Source organism: Benincasa hispida, chromosome 8 (genome assembly GCF_009727055.1).
Source record: "Benincasa hispida cultivar B227 chromosome 8, ASM972705v1, whole genome shotgun sequence".
In the NCBI taxonomy this organism is placed as follows: Eukaryota; Viridiplantae; Streptophyta; class Magnoliopsida; order Cucurbitales; family Cucurbitaceae; genus Benincasa; species Benincasa hispida.
Window position 1 is genome coordinate 38630446 of NC_052356.1, and position 19019 is coordinate 38649464.

General features: G+C 35.4%; 1 protein-coding gene and 1 pseudogene across 2 annotated transcripts; both read right to left on the bottom strand.

The window, feature by feature from the left end:
* Nucleotides 1–6959: 6959 nt before the first annotated feature.
* LOC120082776 (LEAF RUST 10 DISEASE-RESISTANCE LOCUS RECEPTOR-LIKE PROTEIN KINASE-like 2.1) lies at nucleotides 6960–11901 on the bottom strand. 2 transcript variants are annotated; one of them, XR_005483279.1, is made up of 4 exons: nucleotides 10848–11901; nucleotides 8687–8719; nucleotides 7375–8565; nucleotides 6961–7188 (listed from the first exon to the last, which is right to left on the bottom strand). XR_005483279.1 is itself a non-coding variant. In XM_039038079.1 (3 exons), the coding sequence occupies exons 1-3, from the start codon at nucleotides 11584–11586 to the stop codon at nucleotides 7454–7456; spliced, it is 1884 nt and encodes a 627-aa protein (XP_038894007.1). In that variant the 5' UTR covers nucleotides 11587–11901; the 3' UTR covers nucleotides 6960–7453. The 2 variants fall into 2 exon arrangements, 1 of the variants encoding a protein (XP_038894007.1); XM_039038079.1 differs by having other exon boundaries at nucleotides 6960–8565.
* Nucleotides 11902–15595: 3694 nt separating this feature from the next.
* LOC120084044 lies at nucleotides 15596–17528 on the bottom strand (annotated as a pseudogene).
* Nucleotides 17529–19019: the final 1491 nt, after the last annotated feature.

Here is a 19019-nt window from a genome sequence, read left to right on the forward strand (position 1 = left end):
TACTTGAAATGCACCTCATCTTCAAGTTTGATCTCAAACACTGTACTCGAATTCTCTATTTTTAACGTTTCTTCATAAGCATGTAGTATGAAGTATGAGTATTCTGGAGTACCTCTAGTGAGATCATATGTGGCTCCCCTTGCACGCCACGCTTTTGTTGGTGTTTGTGCCTTAAAGTCTCGTGTCCTGTAGTTTGTAAACAACTTTGTAAGAACGTTGTGATGTATAATATATATGATATTTACTTCACTTATTGACTTTTCACATTTAGATGTTTTTTATTTTACCCCAAACTAATAAACTTAATATCCCTGATTGTCTTTATATAACTTAAGCATGTATATAGTGACATACAAGTAGATCATGTTTTAAGTGACAACTAAAATGGTATGTAGTATTTGGATATATGAGGGAAACCTTATCCTGGTAGCACTACAGACGCGGCTCGCTTTGTGAAATTGTTACAAGTGTAGTGACTTGTCACAGATGGTCTGATCATTTGTGTAAGGGACATGCGAATGGAGGTGTCCTATACAAAGAGTTTGTATAAGACCTGATCTCGAAGTGTTAACTTCTCGTCATATAACTCCGTTCATGACTGAGACTTCACTTCACTAGAATGACCATAGGTAATATAACCTCAATCCTGAGTGAGTTGGGAACTCCTGCCATTGAGGGCGGTTCTTTGATTTACATGGGTGCGAGTGGCCAGAGCGCCGACTCAAACCTACCACTTTGGGGATTCAGATTTGAGAGCTGGGAACTCAACTTCACAAGATGAAGTTCAACTTCTTCCCCAAAGAAGGAGTAAATAGATAGATTGCTCTCTTAAAGGCTGATCTCGAGTCTTGAACGATGTGGCGCCACACACCTTCTCATGGCCCGAGAGATGTTCATACATAGTAGGACTATGTTGTATTGTTTATTAGAGGGATCAGTGGTACTTAAGAAGTAAGATGTAACTACAGGGGCAAAACGGTAAATTGGCATGTTGTAATTACGAGCATCTGTGAATTGTCATCGTATCGATGATTGGTTATATCCAATAGACATAGAAATATATCTATGGTAAGAAGCGTTCAACTGTCGGTCTTTAGTGGAATGCTTGGCAGTTAACGGATGGTGGATATCGTGGCTAAAGAGTTTAGTCAGCTATTCACGTACCGTTGGAGCTTCGAGCCATAGGTCCATAAGGTCCTCATAGTAGCTTGGATACAAGTTGAAAGTCAGTTTTTGGGAGTTCGATTATATATGATATAATTGAACTAATTAATTATACATGATATAATTAACTTTATGTATGAGATACATTAATTTGGAGGAAATTGGATATAAATATGATTTATATCTAGTAGAGAAAAAAATACTATGATTAATATATGATATTAATTCATAAGTTATGAATATGATGTGATGATATTCATTGTCTATTGATTGGACAGTTAAAGGGGTAATAGGACGGCGTCTCTTATGTTTTCATAATGGATGAGTAAGTTGAAAAATCACTCTGAGACGCTTAAATAGCTCACGATGTGTTAAGCATGGTATGCGCGGACATTGTGTTGAAGAGTGTCATCGGTTAGAAAAACGTATGTTTATACGATAGTGCTTGCATGATCGCTATACGATAGTGCTGAGCAATCGCTTAATGATTACACCCGCGCACGCTATTTACTAAACGATCGTTTACTTTTTCCTAAGCGACCATTTAGCGCGCAATATTTACTAAACGATCGTATAAAAGATCGCTTAATTTTTCCTACACGATTGTTTAGACGATTGCTTACTTTTTCCTACACGATCGTATACTTCACCTAAACGATCAAGCATTTTGTCTATACGATAGACGAGCCTATCTCCCACTTTCTTGATCATTGTATACGATCTCCCTTCCTCCTTCCCTCTACCAAATCTGAACAAAGCCCACCCTTTGGATTCTCACTCCAAAAATACCGAGGGCTCTGAGTGGTGGTGTCATCCCCATTTTCTTCTGTTCGTGTGGAAACTGTTCGAGGTAGACAATTGGGTTTTACTGAGCAATAGCTTGCTGTCTCAGCAAAAGTGAGATTTGCTGTGAAGAATAAGTTTTCAACTGGTATGATCTCTCGATCTCTTATTTATTTTTCATTTGAGCATATCAATAATTTAGCATTATGAATGCATATTAGTATGTTTGAATGTATATGTGAAAATTTTGTCACAATGAATTGGAAATATCCGCTTCCGCTCGTAGGTAATCTTGAATAACAGTTCCTTCAGCTTTATCATAACTTATGTTCACGCCATAATCTCTCTTCATATCCTCAACGATATGACAAGGTTTATAAATACGTCCTATTCTTGTGAACTTATCTTTAATCAACTGACCAACAATCGTAGCAGTTGCTTGTCTATGGTCGTGATTCAGAATTTCAATGGAAGTATGCGAATTGCAGTACTTTGTGATCTTGAATATATCAAACCCTTCCATTTTCATTACATGGAGGCTCCACTTACAAGTCTCCCCAATACATTTGATAGTGAACAAAGATTTGGTTGACTTCCTTATCCTAAATTCAAAATTTTTGTTGGTAGACAAAATAGATAATCGCATTTTAAAGTTTTTTTTACTCAAAAATAGTTGACCAACTTCAACGTCCTCTGTCCCAGATGAAGAGATACCAAGCATAATCAACTCTGCCCTATGACTTGAAGACACAGATGGTGGAACCACTAAAGCTGTTGTAGAACAACGCACATCTCCATGATCACGATCCATTTTATTTAATCCTATTGGTTGCTCATTAACATCCAATGAAGGATCACAACTTTGCTCTGGATGACCACAATCCATATAATCAAGTATAGTTAATCTCTCATTACCAACAACTGAAATACTGCTCAATTCTGAATTCAATCTTGTTGGAATAGTGCACTCGTTGTCTAGAGATAATGTTGATGGTACAGTGTTGGTAGACAATGGAATATCATCCTCTTCCCGACGAAACTAATATGATTCCTCGTATTGTTTGTCCACAGTCGTATCATCATAACTCACATTTTCAAACTCCATTCTAATATTTTTGTCCTGATTCGATTTCAGCGTTATAGATAACTGAAGTCTACTAAGCTCTTCTTGGAAAAGAAGGAAGTGAACATCATCATCATTCCTTATGTATTGTGGAGGGGCTTCATATTCAAGCTTATATTTAACTCTCAGTATAAGATCAAACTCTGAAGAACTAACATTTATAACCCTGTAAATGTGAGATTCAAGTCCTTCATACTTCAATGTAACAGGCACAATGATTCTTGTCAACTCCCCCCAATATAGAAACTTTCATTCTCATCTCAATCACCTTCATATCGAATAAGTAGACACTTTTCTCATCCTACAAAGCAAGAGAAAATTTGTCATTAAGTTGTACAAACAATTGAAGTGTCCTCTCACTTAATCTCACCTCTCTTAATCTCTCTCTCTCTCTTAATCTCGCTCTCTCTCGTAATCTCGCTCTCTTTCATCTCACTCTCTCTTTTAATCTCGCTTGCTCTTAATGTCGCTCTCACTTAATCTCGCTCTCTCTCTCTTACTCTTGCTCTCTCTCATTCTCGTTCAATCTCTCGCTCTCTCTCTCCCAATACAAAATTTTGTAATGTTACCTTTCCAAAAATAATACAGCAAAAATAATTAAATAGACTCAAAATAATGAAACACCTTTCTAAAAAACCTACTCCATTATGAAAAAGCCTCGTCTTGGAAATCCCCGTTCGACAAAACACCGTTGAAAACCAGAGAAGTAATCACCATTGAACTGGAGTTTAGAGTTTAAAGAAATCACCATTGTATTGTATTTAGGTGTTATTGATTTAAGGATTCAGTCGTGAAAATTGTCAAATCATTCGTACACTGACAAGCAATCACATCAAACCAGAGAATTTTAAGCGAGAGCAGGAGTGTTTAATCAGACAAGGGCGAGACTTAATCATGAGGACAATTTACGTAATTTAGTATGGTGATGATGTCAGCAGAAGGTCGATTGATATTATTTTTTAAAAATTGGTCATTTGACATTTTGGACCCAAAAAATTGGTCATCCGTACAAACTTCCCAAGTTTTAGTAGCGTATAGAACATCGAGTAGCGTGATTCAAGCATCTATCTCCAAGTACGCGATTGGTTCTTATTGTCAAATCGGTAAATTTAGATGCAAGCATAATGCCATTTTTAACTCAATTTCAAACCGCAAAAGAAACCCCAACGTCGTCGCTTAGATTTGATTTTTAGGGCAGTAATCATCAAACAACTTTGATCTTTGCTATCCTCATTCTACAACCCGACTAGTTGATAATCAAAACGTTATATTTCGGAGTATTGATTTGAATCATGGTGGTTTTGTTGTCGTTGCAATTGAGTTCAAATTATCGCCGACTGCAAAAATTCTGTTGCTTATTCCACCATAACGGATATGAGATGTTAACCAAATCTCTGTAGTTGTAATCCACACCTCAAGCTTTAAATTGTGAAGAAGAAAGACAAGACTTTTATGGAAAATTGACAAAAATGGCCTATTTGGAGTTTGATTTTGTATTTTTGATCTATTTTTTAAAAAACAAGTTTTTTTGACCCCCTTGATGATGAAAATGATGTAAGCTTAAACTCTACTTGGCTAGAGGATACTTTATTCCCCATAAGATTAAAGCCAATAACATCTCTCCTAGGTTCCTCTACCTCCCGAAGAAAAATATAATGAATTAGTGGTCCATTGAAGATGATATTTATGTTAAGGAGAGGACCAAAACATATTTGTCTAAACATGGCTAATTGTGTCGGAGATAGTTTTTTCTTAATTTTAGGGATAGTCTTTCCTACGTGGGAACAACATGAAAGGGCTGCAGGAAAATGGTCATTAGGATGAACCTTCCTATCTAGTTCCATTATAACCTACATTTTTCATGGAATAGATAAATTAGAAGACAACACATCATGAACATCAAATGCCAACTTTAAAAAAAAAAACAAAAAATTATATATAAATAAAAAAAAATAAATGGCCCGACCTATACCCGGCTGGGTACAGGGCCGGGCGAAAAAATAGAATACCCCTACCTGGTCCAATACCCGGCTGGGCCAAATTCCCGAAGCATCCCCTACACGGCTCGCCCCCCTCTACCCGGTTCCCCTTCCCTACACGGCTATCGTCTAGTGTTTGTTGTAGCTAAATGATCGTGTAGTGCCATCGTTTAGAAAATCCAACCTATCGTTTAGTTCCCACGCCACGATCGCTTAGCTCTACATCTAAACAATCGCTCAGCGTTATTGCATAGCACATCATCTCATCCCTTAATGTGCGTCATAGCTAAATGATCGTGGAGTGCCATCGTTTAGAAAATCCAACGTATCGTTTAATTCCCACGCCACGATTACTTAGCTCTACATCTAAATGATTGCTCAGTGCTATCGCGTAGCACTTCATCGCATCGCTTGGCGCGCGTCATAGCTAAGCGATTGTGTAATGTCATCGTTTAGAAAATCCAACGTATCGTTTAGTTCCTACGCCACGATCGCTTAGCTCTACATCTAAACGATCGCTCAGCACTATTGTGTAGTACTTCATCACATCGCTTAGCGTGCATCGTAGCTAAACGATCGTATAGTGTCATCATTTAGAAAATCCAACGTATCGTTTAGTACTAAGTGATCATAGNGCGTGCATCGTAGCTAAACGATCGTATAGTGTCATCATTTAGAAAATCCAACGTATCGTTTAGTACTAAGTGATCATAGCTAAGGGATCGTTTAGTCCCAATAATTCCATGCACGCCCCCTCTCTACCCGGTGCCCTCCCCCTACCCGGTCCAATACCCAGCCAAGCCGGGATCGGCCGCCAACTACTCCTACCCGGTTTTTCCCCCTTCCCCCTCATCCTTTCCTCTCTTTCCTGCCCATACCCAGTCGAAATACACATACGGCCTGGCCGGTCTACCACCGGGCACAATCTTCCCCTCTTCCCCAAATCTATCCCAAATCAACCTCAAACTTGCCCGCCCAGTCACATACCTGGTCACAATGGTATGAAACCCGACCAGGTAAGACCGATTTTCGGAAATGCATTTTAGGCTCAAACTTATTCAGAAAATATCGAAAATTATGTTTTTAGGAAAAAAAAATAACATTAAACATAGATCATAGATTTTAAATATTCACACAAGAACACCTAACTATAACACATTGAGTGAAAAAAAATGAAAATCCATACCTTAGTTGAAAAATCTCAAATGATCTTTAATGAAAAGGAAAATGACAAGGAAATGTAGAATGGGAAGAGTGAAATGGAGTGAGATTGAAGACTTTTGAAATGGAAAAGAGTGAAAATAGAAAAGAAAAAGTGAAGGTTTGGAAGGTTTGAGGGAGTTTTAAAATGTGAAGGGTATTAGGGTAATTTTCATTCATTTTAAAAAATGTGGATAAAAAAACATACTTTTTAAAAAGGGTTCAAAAGTCAAAATCAAAATTTGAAAAAGATTATTTTTGTCAATTACCCGATGAAAGTCGCTCCTATTTGATTTCCAGTGCAGTAATCATCGAAGAGGTCTGATCTTGTACAGTTATTCTTCGATCTGATTGGTTGAACTGCACTACCTTTTATTCCGTTCCAATGATTTGATTTCTATCCTTGTGTTTTGTTGTTGTTGCACTTGAACTCGAATTTTCTCCCTAAACCTTAAACCCTAACATGGAGAAAGATGAATAGTGATGAAGGAAATGAAGAAGATATTAATTTGAGATGGAGTTTCAATTTCAATGCTCAAAAACAGATAATCAAATCTGGGCAGACGGTCGATTTTAAGAAAGGCAGAGCTAAAATAATATCATCAAAGAAGATGGCAAAGGAGACAACTTTTAGTCAACATAGATGTTTGAACAGATTGCTTGATTCGACGAACATATTCTGCTTCTTAAGAATTTTCCAATAAGATATACTTTATGAATTTTATTGATCTGGGAAATCAGAAGTGGGAGTCATCCTCATTGATGAGTGAAGGCCCCACTCCAGCCTAGTGAAGATTTCACCATTAATTATATCTACAGTTGCTTTCCTTCTTGAATTGGCCAATTGTAAGACTTCAAGGAAGAAATATATTCAAATCTGGAAGCTTTCGATCAATGGAGATTGGTTGTTGCTGTGCTTCTGTATGTTGGTGTATCAACCTAAGATTAGGCGTTCAAAGACAGAACAGAATGGATCCAACACCAAACAAACCGTGAGCGAAGAAGGGAAAAGTGAAAGAATTTGGAACGACAACGAAAATTTACATAACTTTGAGCGAACATTTTTAGTTCATTCTTACAAAAGTCGTTTCTTATTCTACACAACTAATATTTCTAGAAAGTTACCTTCTTTGCAGGTTTGGAGATGACATCCATCAGAACAAAAGCAAAGGCCACAACTTGTCTCAATTTTGAGCACTTCAATTTAAACTGAATCCCAATCGGATGAAGAAGAAGCAGAAGGTTGGGGCTGCACATTGGCCGGAGGTCCAAACAAGTTGGGTTTTGGTGGAATCTGTAACCCATCAACACTTCCTTCCAACATTGCAACTACATCAGTCATCGACGGCCTCTTGTCGGGCAATGTCTGAATACAATACAGACCCACGATTATCATTTTTCTTGCCATTTCTTCTTCTTCCTCAGTGTTTCCCCACCAACTGCCTCCATCTATTTTACTTTGTGTAAGATCGTTATATATCCAATCAGGAAAATACTCTTCACTCCTCTGCTCCATTCCATCATTGGGCTTCTTTCTTGCTCCCACCATTTCCAGAACCAACATTCCATAACTGTAAACATCAGACTTGTGAGAAACCTTACCAAAGTTCCTGAACATTACTTCGGGTGCAATGAATCCCACCGTCCCTTTTACGCCTGTCATTGACACATGACTTTCTTTGGCCTTGCATTGCTTGGCAAGCCCAAAATCTGAGATCTTGGGACAGAAGTCACTATCCAAAAGAATGTTGTGTGGTTTGATGTCAAAATGTAAGATCATTGTATTACAACCACGATGCAAGTACTCTAAGCCTCGAGCCACACCGATAACAATCTTATAAAGTGTGTTCCAATCCAAATCAACGTTGTTTCTCTGTGGCCCTTTGTGGGATAAATACTTATCTAATGACCCTCTAGGCATATATTCATAAATCAAAGCTCTTTTCTTCCTCTCGTAGCAAAAACCTAAGAATGAGGCTATATTAACATGTGAAGTTCTTGTGATGCTAACAACTTCATTCATAAAATCTTGGCCATTTTCACTGGACTCATTTAAAAGTTTCACAGCCACATCGCGTCCGTCGGGTAGCTTTCCTTTGTAGACAGTGCTAAATCCTCCTTGACCAAGTTTGTTCTTGAAGGAGTCTGTGATTTTCTTGAGCTTTGAGTAACTATATCGCTGGGGCGTTTGTGTAGAATAACTTCTTATACTTTCTTCAATTTTGTCTTCGTTTGATATGCTTTTTCTCGTGTAGTGTATGGTGATACTGATAATGGAGATTATCACAATGATAGTAATTCCCAAAGGAGTTGCACCTGAAAATTATATGGCTTTGATATTAATCAAGTCTGTAATGTGAAATCAAGTTCTAGAATGATTTCATTCCATTTGATAGTCAAGTTTAGCTCACTTTCCAACCTTAAGAATAGTAATTACCTATGATGGCCTTTTTCCATATATCAAGTTTTCCTGACATGGGAAGCAATTGGCAATCAAATCATTAGATCACAAGTTTGTTTTACAAAAAGAATGAGTAAAAGAAACTGTCAAACTCAATAATATTATTAGGCATTAGGTTAATCCAAAAACAGTTTATAAGAAAAGACCAAGAATATTATCTACCACTTGTCTTACAGTTTGCTACAATAATTTTGAAGTAAACTCCATCATCAAGACATCAGAATAATTGTTCCTCAACATAGGATTGACAAGAACTCCAAAAATCCACCATGGAAAGCGGCAAAAGAATGGAGTTTGCTTAATAACCAGTAACTTTACAAACAACCATGTTAAATACCAAACATTTAACTTTTTTAATTTATTAATATTATAAATCAATGGTAAATATAGTAGCAAACCAACATGCAAACAAACAGAGATAGAAAATAGAAGTTAAATATCACTAATGTATATGATAATTTTATTTTATTGATAATGAATATCAATAATAAACTTGAATGAAAATTTAATATTCAAGCAATAATTGTTGTGAAAAGGATTGGAACGAATAGAATTGGATCGCAATTAAAATAAATTTTGAATAATAATGATGAAGAAGAAAAAAGAACAATAAGTCATAATGGATAATCAAATAACTTCAAATTAACTACGTAATTGAGTATTCACAGTAGAAAACTAACTCTATAATCAAAAGCTTTCTTAACACAAAATTTAGTTCATTTTGATTAAATAGGTAATAATTCCCCATGGCACTTGACTCCCGCAAATTTTTTGCCTCAATTCTTACAAAATGAGAAATTTAATAGAGATGGCAAAATTTTTCGTGAGATCGAGTCTCACGAGTCCTCGAGAATTTTTCAATAAAATATGCTTTATGAATTTAATTGGTTTGGAGAATATGAAGTGGGAGTCACTCCGAAGACCCCACTCCAACTTAGTTAATATTTCACCATTAATTATATCTACACTTGCTTTCCTCTTTGAATTAGAGAAAATTGCACCAAGGCCCCTTTCTAGGAGCCTAGATGAAAAGTAGTCATCATTTTGAAAATGAAGTAATTTTGGCCTTTTGCTTGTGTCAGAACCATATAAAACTCCACTTTGACCCTAAGTGGTTCTTCTTTCTTGTTCTTTCCATCCAACTTCTTTAATCAATTTCATCAATTATTCTTCGGTTCTTCTTCGGCTCAATCTGATTTTTTATTTTTATTTATTATTTTTTTTAGAAATAAGGAAAACAAGAAGATTTCTAACCATTGAAAAACAAATTTAAAAAGATGATAGAATGAGCAAGGAGTAAAAAGTGAGAAGCAATAAAATTTATGACGATAGAAAAATAAATTGAGAAGGAGAATAGAAGGAGCAAGGAGTGAAGAGCGAGCAATTAGTAACAAGAAGCGAGCACGAAAATCTTGACACGTGCATTATTAGGTCAAAATAGTAATTCTGCACGATGCTAACACAAACTAAAGACTAAAATTCAACTTTGGACTAGTTTTCATTTGAGCCTCTAAAGAGGAGTCATCGGTATAAAAATTCCCGTCAATTAGCTAATTGGTTACATCAAAGAAGAAAGGTATTCAAATCTGGAAGTCTTGGATCAGTGGAGATTGGTGGTTAATGTGATTCTGTAACTATAAAGCTAAGATTAGACATTCAAAGACAGGACAAAATGGTTCCAACACCAAACAAATCGTTCATTAGCAAAGAAAATTCAGAAAACTTTGTTGTTAAAACACTCGTTCCAATTGGGCAAAAATTTTGAGTTCATTCATATAATAAATCATGAGTTTTTTTTTATACAGTTGACCCTTTCGTGAGGATCTTTAGGATTCATGATCCATCCGTTCGTAAGAACACACTAATATTATTTAAGTGTCATTGGGTTAGGGATGACTCTCCTAGTCCAATGGTGGCTTATCCCTACTCCAATGAGATGGCCAGTACGATGCCACTTTTTTCATGCTTTTCCACCAGCCTCACCTCACAACAAGGTCTTATATTTCAATAGTTTGGGAGGGACAGATCATGAATCATAAAAGCGTCCGTAAAAGTGTCATCCGAAAAAAAATATATGTAATATAATAATGATGATAAAATCATTTCCTGTTCTACACAACTTTTACTAGAAAGTTACCCTGTTTGCAGGTTTCGAGATAAGATCCATCAGAACAAAAGCAAACAAACTTGTTGCTTTGGAATCCACATCGGCCACCACTTGTCTCACATTTGCTACAATTTTGAGCACTCCAATTTAAACTGAATCCCATCTTCAAGACATCAGAATAACTCTTCTTGTACAACTCATTAAAAACCTTTTCCTCATTACTGAAGTGCAAAGGCATCTCAACCAAGGTTTGACAAGAATGGTAAGAGGAGTTAATGGACCCCAAAGAGCCATCACTGAAAGAAGCAAAAGAATGGAGTTTTCTTGTGCTAGAACAACCAATTGGGAAGCTATGATCGGGAGGAAGGGAAGTACAGTTGTAGAAGAAGAAGAACCCATTAGGATTTGAACTGAAACTGAAGGGGGTTCGTTGGAGGCTCAAATTATGAAGAGGAGTTGGGCAGTTCAAATCGTTAACCACAGCATTTGTCAAAAGAAAAGAATGGTTTTTGTAGGAAATATCTCTGATAATATAATCCTCTTCTGCAATTCTGATAATTGGGTTTTCATCTTTGCAGGCAATATCGAAGCTTGGGATTCCACAGAAGGGGCTGTGTGAATTAGCTATCCGGAAAGGGTAGCTTATATTTGGACCTTTCCCGCAGGATTTTGGAGCACAAGCTTCAAAGTTCTGATCTGAGGACAGAGTTTGGCGAGTTAAGATGATGAAGAAGATGACTAGAAGAAAAGGGGCAGTCTTGAAATCCATGAATAGAAGGAAAATGGATGAATTGAGAATAAACAAGAAGAAGAAGAAATTACTGGAAGGTGGGAAAATGGAGTGTGGTTTTGAAGGAAAATTTCAGTGTGTTTTGTATGTTAAACCAAGCAATCTTGGATTAGATTTGGGGGGTTATTTCTTGATTTAAGTCCTTGAAATCTTTGTTTTTTAGTTTCGTGAATGATGATGTTTGGAAAAAGGATAAGAAAAGACAAATCTTGGTTCAAGCAATAACACGTTTAGAAATCATTCAGAAGAAGAATTTGGAGGTTGGACGTACAATTGGTATAGAATGATCATAAGATTGGCCTTTTGAGAATGTTTGTGGCATTTATAAGAATTAAATAAGATCACTAGCAAAGTTTTGATTGAAATGTAATAGAAAATTCCAAATTCCTTTTGAAAGTGGGGTTTCACACTTTCACTTTCTTCCCCTCCCATAAAATAAAGACAGACTTGGGAAGCTTTTTTGGCAATATTAAAATAATGGTCAACTTGGGTGGCAAAACATGATCATGAACGCACTACATTTTAAAATACAAAGGAGAGGAGTTGGAATAACTTTTAATAAAAAATTTCAAGTAGGTAAAAAGAACAAGTTTGTTTGGGTGCATGTATGACAGTATATTCAAACATAAAACTAGGCTCTAGGTTTGGAATGTTAAGTTTGGAGGACAAATCTGAGTTTAAGAAAATTGTGTTTGGAGTGCAAGTTTAGGAAGTTCAGATTTAAGAAGCCTATATTTAGAGTGATAGCTTACGAAGTTAGAGAATGAAGTACAAATTTATGCCTCTTGAGTTTGTGACTTTTATTATTATTATTATTATTATTATTTAATCCCTTGTTAGATTTTGGGTTAGTTTAAAACAAAAGTAATAAAAATTTGATATTCACTTGCACTAAATTCCTTGGTGTTTTGACGCCTTCTATCAAGGAAAATTGTAAGGGCATCTTTGGCTCAAAGAGTAAGTTAAAAAAAAAAAAAAAAAAAAAAAAAAATGCCATGACTTCTTAATTCTTGGTCTCACTATTAAAATACTCTTCAAATTTAAACTCTCAAAACTAAACTCAGCTTCTTGTCCTAAACATTTCCTCAATGAGTAGTCAAATCATTAATATATCTACAAATCCATTAATTTCTCTGATTGTATAAGATGTATGATCTTGCGACATGTCATACTATGATTTAACTATTCAAGGACTTGTAGCTGACAACACTCCTGCCTCTCATTTTCAAATTATTCATCAAATGAGTAGTTTAAACAAAATTTCAAGTCAAAATTTTCTCTGATTATCATCAAATGATATAGTTTGATATGGACAAAGACCCTCATGGTTTTACTTTTGGTTTCACCCAAAAGGCCTCATACCAATGGAGATAGTTGTCCTCTTTTTATATATCCATGATCCTCCCCTTATCTAACCAATGTGAAACTTTGGTCGCATTCCCAACAATCCTCCTCTCGAACAAAGGACCACCAAGCCCTCCATCAAATAATCATCCATCCATCTAACTCTTATCTAGGCTAACTTCTCTTTAGTCGAGCACACTGCCTATCCAATAGAGTTCAACCACAGATCACATCATGACCACTTCCAAGGCTCCACTATACACCTTTGTTCAACACTTGAGGGTTCAACCGACATGGCTATGTTAGGGGCATGGCTCTGATACCACTTGCTAATGCTTAAAGCCCAAAGAAAATTTTTGTGAAGATAAAACTACCATGTAGTCTTCTTTTTCTCCACACACGTGTTTTTCACTCAAAAAGAAGATAATCAGAAAATGAATTTCCTTTCTATTACCAGTACATGAAAAATTTGGGATTCAACTTTCCTCTCTCGTTCTCTCAGGAGCTTGAAGAAGAAGATGAAGATGGAGGCAAAATTAATGTTGTAAATGATCATCCAAGTTAAAGAAGAAGAGTCGACACATAATTTTTAAATGCTTCGACAGAATTGCTTACATCCACTATGCAGGGGGGGCAGGTAAAATTCTTTCTCACTTCTATTCTTATTTATATGTAGAATTTACAAGAGTTAAAGGGAGTTGATGGTGAGCTTGGAGATTACAACAAAAAACAGGTATGTACTTTTTAATTTCTGAACAATCTCCACCTGTGCTAACAACAAGCGATCCCCCTACGCGAGCTGACTTTCTAACCATTTTCAGGTAACTCAAACCCGAGGAGCTCGAGACAGTGACTGAGCTTTATTTGAGGCATGGGTTTAGTCAACATGTCAGCTGCGTTGTCTGAGATATGTATCTTAATTACTTCGATCTCTCTTTTTTAAATTTTTTCTCTGATAAAGTGATATTTTATATCGAATGTTTTGTCTTACTTTGGAATTGTTGATTTTTAGAAAGATATATTGTACTTTGATTATCACAGTAAATCCTTATAGTAGGTTGAATAATTTCAAAATCATTGAGTAAGCCCTTCAACCACAAACCTTCTTTTATTGCCTCTGATAATGCAATGAACTCTACTTCTATTGTGGATAGAGATACAATAGATTGTAAACTTTCCTTCCAGCTTATCAGGTTATTTTCCCATAGGAAAATGTATCCTAATAATGAACATCTTTTGTCTAAATCTCCAGCGTAGTCAGCATCTACATAGCCATAGATCCCATCATTCATTGGTTCATTTTGTTTGTACAGAATTTTGCATCTTTAGAAAAACATAGATACGTTAGTATCCATTTGATTGCCTCCCAATGACGTTTGTCTGGATTAGACATGTACCTACTGATCAAGCTTGTAGCATAGGATAGGTCAGGTCTAGTAGAGGTCATTAGATACATTAAGGATCCCACTACTTGAGAGTAAGGAATTGATTTCATGAAATTTATATGTTCTTCATCAATAGGTTTAGGGCTATTAGCTGAAGATAGTTTAAAATGATGTGCTAAAGGTGTCTTTACTGGTTTTGCACCACTCATATTAAACCTCTGAAGAACTTTGCCACAATAGTTAGATTGGCTCATATAGAGATTAGACTTACTTCTGTTTCTGATGATTTCAACTCCTAGGATGCTTCTTGATTCCCCTAAGTCTTTCATGTCAAACTCTTTCTTTAAAAGGGTATTGACTTGTTTAAGAAATTTCTGAGAGCTCACTGCAAGTAACATATCATCTACATATAGAAGTAGATACACAACATCTTCAAAGCTCTTAGTGTTAGTGTAAACACACCAATCATCGGAACATCTTTTGAATCCAATTTTGGATAACACCTCATCAAATCTATCATACCGGCACCTAGGGGATTGCTTAAGACCATAGATTGACTTATTTAATAAACAAACTAGATCTACTTCTCCCTTCTTTACATATCCCTGAGGTTGCTTCATGTAGATGGTTTCACTAAAATATCTATATAGAAATGCAGTCTTCACATCCAATTGGTCTAACTCCAAGTCCTTTTGTACAAATAAGGAGAGAAGTAGTCTAATGGATATTTGTTTTACAATAGGAGAGAACACTTCATCATCCTTTAGTTACAAGTCTTGGCTTGAATCTAGACTTTTGGACCCTAGAATCTCTTCCTTAAATTTGTAGATTCATTTACCTGAAATATGTTTGTATCCTTTAGGTAAAGGTACTAACTTCCATGTATCATTTAAATTGAGTGACTTCATCTCATCGTTCATGTCATCAATGTGGTCTAGCATCATGACTATTAATAGCTTTTTCAAAACTTTGGCAGCAGCAAGGTCCATGAATAGTTATGTAGATCATCTTGTGATTCTTTTTGTTCTAGTCATATTTTCCCCAACATAGTTGTAGTCTCAATAGAATTTTGATTTATTCTTGGACAATTATAGGCTTTGATACCACTTGTTAAGGCTAACGATACTTCAACTATCTCCACAATTTATGATATTTTCCATTTTGGGCATAAACTCTCATGGTTTTGCTTTGGTTTCACCCTAAAAGGTCTCATACCAATGGAGATAGTTGTCCTCCCTTATATATCCATGATCCTCTTCTTATCTAATCAATATGGGACTTTGGTCGCATTCCCAACAGCTTAATCGTTGAAGGTCTGAACTTGGTTTTGGTGGAATCTATAAGCCATCAACACTGCCTTCCAACATTGCAACCACATCGGTCATTGATGGCCTGTCATTTGGCAATGTCTGAATACAATGGAGACCCACAATTATCATTTTTCTTGCCATTTCTTCTTCTTCCTCAGTGTTGCTCCACCGATTGCCTCCATCTATTTCACTTTGTGTAAGATACTTATATATCCAATCAGGATAATACTCATCACTCTTCTGCTCCAGTCCATCATTGGGTTTTTTCTTACTCCCACCATATCAAGAACCAACATTCCATAGCTATAAACATCAGACTTGTGAGAAATCTTGCCAAAGTTTCAGAATATTGCTTTGGGTGCAACGAATCCTACTGTCTCTTTTACGCCTTTCATTGATACATAACGTTCTTTGGCATTGCATTGCTTGGTGAGCCCAAAGTCTGAGATCTTAGGACAAAAGTCACTATCCAAAAGAATGTTATGTGATTTGATGTCAAAATGCAAAATCCTTGTATTACACCCACGATGCAAGTACTCTAAGCCGCGAGCCACACCGATAACAATGCTATAGAGTGTGTTCCAATTCATCTCAACGTTGTTTCTCTGTGGCTCTTTGTGGAAGATATATTTATCTTATGACCCTCTAGGCATATATTCATAAATCGAAGTTCTTTTCTTCCTTTCGTAACAGAAACCTAAGAGTGACTATATTTACCTGCGAAGTTTTAGTAATATTAACAACCTCATTAATAAAATCTTGGCCATTTAACTGGACTCATTCAAAAGTTTCACAGCCATATCACGTCCGTCGAGTAGCTTTCCTTTGTAGATAGTACTAAATCCTCCTCAACCAAGTTTGTTCTTGAAGGAGTGTGATTTTTTTCAGCTTTAAGTAACTATATGGAGGTGGTTTTGAAGAAAAATTTTAATTTGTTTTCAGTTTTGTATGTTAAACAAAGCGTGATTGAATTAGATTTGGGCGGTTGTTTCTTTTTTTGAAGCCTTTAAAATTTTTTGTCCCGTTTGATAAACATTTTGTTTTTTTTTTAAAAAAAAGTTCTATGGATACTATTTTCACCTCTAAATTTCTTCCTTTGTAATCTATTTTTCGTTAATAGTTTAACAATCAAGCCAAATTTTGATAAATAAAAAAATAATTTTTAAAATGTTGTTTTTATTTTTGGAAATTAGTTAAGAATTCAATCATTGTATTTAAGAAATATGCAACTTATGGTAAGAAATATGGATAAGATAGGTTTAAATTTTAAAAATTAAAAAAAAAAAAAAATCAAAAGATTCCCGAGTAGGACCTTTATTTTTAGTTTTGTGAATGATGATGTTTGGAAAAAAACATGAGAATAAAGACAGATCATGGTTCAAGCAATAACACGTTTTAGAATTCATTCAGAAAAACACTTTATTTTCAGATTGGATCATAAAATTGTTGTCTGAGAATGACGTGGCTTAAGAATTAATTAAGATCATTTCCAAAGTTTTGATGAAAATAATAATAGAAATTTAGAAATTTGGAAATTTCTATTATTATTTTCATCAAAACTCAGAAAGTAGGGTTTCACTTTCTTCACCTCCCATCAAATCAACAAAAACTTTGGGAGCTCTTTTTTCTTTTTGCAGAAGTAATTGGTCAACTTGGGCGGCAAAATATGTTCATGAACTTTGTGCAGAGTGCATGCATGACAGTATGTTAGAAACACAAAGGAAGCATTTGATGCACGTGTTTGTTTGAATTTAAGAAGCTTATGTCTTGAATGTAAACTTCCTTTGAACTACGCATTGAATTTAATGAAGTTTTAATCCATTGTTATACTTTAGATTAGTTTAAAATGATAATAATAATAAGATGTGATACTCACCTGCATTGAAATATTTAGGGGCTATTTAGAGATCCGTTGTGAAATGAGTTTGTGTTGTAATGTAATCCAAAACTCATGTTTAGATTGAGAGTTTTGGGCCCAATTTGTCATACCAAACTCATTCCGTTCCATTGTTTTCATCTCGACTCTCTTTCCCACTATTTTTCACGCTCCACGATCCGGTCTCCCAAACAGCCCCTTGGTGTTTTCATCCCTTCTAATAAAGAAAATTGGAAGGGCATGTTTTGCTCAAAAAGTAGAGTTGAACTAAAAAACATCAATTGCATGACTTATTAACTCGCCCCACAACTAAAAAACTCTCTAAATTTACCTCTCCAAACTAAAATGTAACATCTCGAATTTTAGGACAATTTAAGTTAATTATCTAAAATTATTGAGTTTAAATTTTCCTTTCATTTGAAAAATTGAGATTAAATTGAAATAATTGAAAAACTTTTATTGATTAAATTGAATTTAATTGATTAGATATTCGAATTGATTATCTTGAAAATATTGAATTTTGTTTCCCTCTGATTTTGGATTTTAGAGCCAACTTAAAAAATAAATAAATAAATAAAAGAGATAATTAATTTCAAGAGATTTTGAATTGATTTAAATATTTGGAAGGATTTAATTTGTATCAAATTGGTGGATCTACCCTTTAATTTTGGTTTTTGAAGCCTATAATTTGAAAAGTTAATTGATTTATAAATGTAATAGAATCTTTGGAGATTTTGGAGATATTGTGATAAAATATTTTATTTATCTTTTCAAAATTTGAAAAAAAAAAAATAATAAAATGATTGAGATTTTTTCAAAATTAAATGAGAGTGAAAAGAGGTCAAAAATTGGGGAGTGAGCAATTCTATTTTTAAGTAGCTTCCACAAAATTGTCAATTTTCAGTGTTTGAACCGTTGGATCGTGCTCAAATTTGGTCAGTCTGTTCGAGACATAGAGTTTCATTTTGAACGATTGGATCGTTGTTTGAAGCTATGGTTTGTTCGTAATTGCTGCTGAATAAAATCTGTAAAACTCGAAGTTCCCCTTCGCTCTCACTCTCGCAAACCCTCCTCATGTAAGGCCCTCACTACTAGTCGTGAGCCTAAACAATTTATGTCGTCCAACAGCAACACCCGCTGCCTATCTATGGTAGCCACGAGCCGACGCGCCATCAGCCACCATTGCCCGATCTTTCCCGGAATCTTGAGAAAAATCTTGGGTAAGACTTATTTTCCTTATAATTTGGGAGGTGAAATTCACTCATCTAATTTTGGGTTAAATTAGTAACCTCTCTTTGGTGTGAAACTTAGATTCAATATTTGGAAGTTTTGAGGCATTAATCAAGCGTGAGACCATCTTTCGTTTTGCATAAAATTGGTAAAGATTGGTAAGTTTTGGGTAAGTTGTTGGTTGGTTGTTCTTTTGGATTGAGAGTAATAGTGGAAAATTAAGTTATTGATTTTGGATTTAATTCTTGATCAAATTGGCTAATTGAA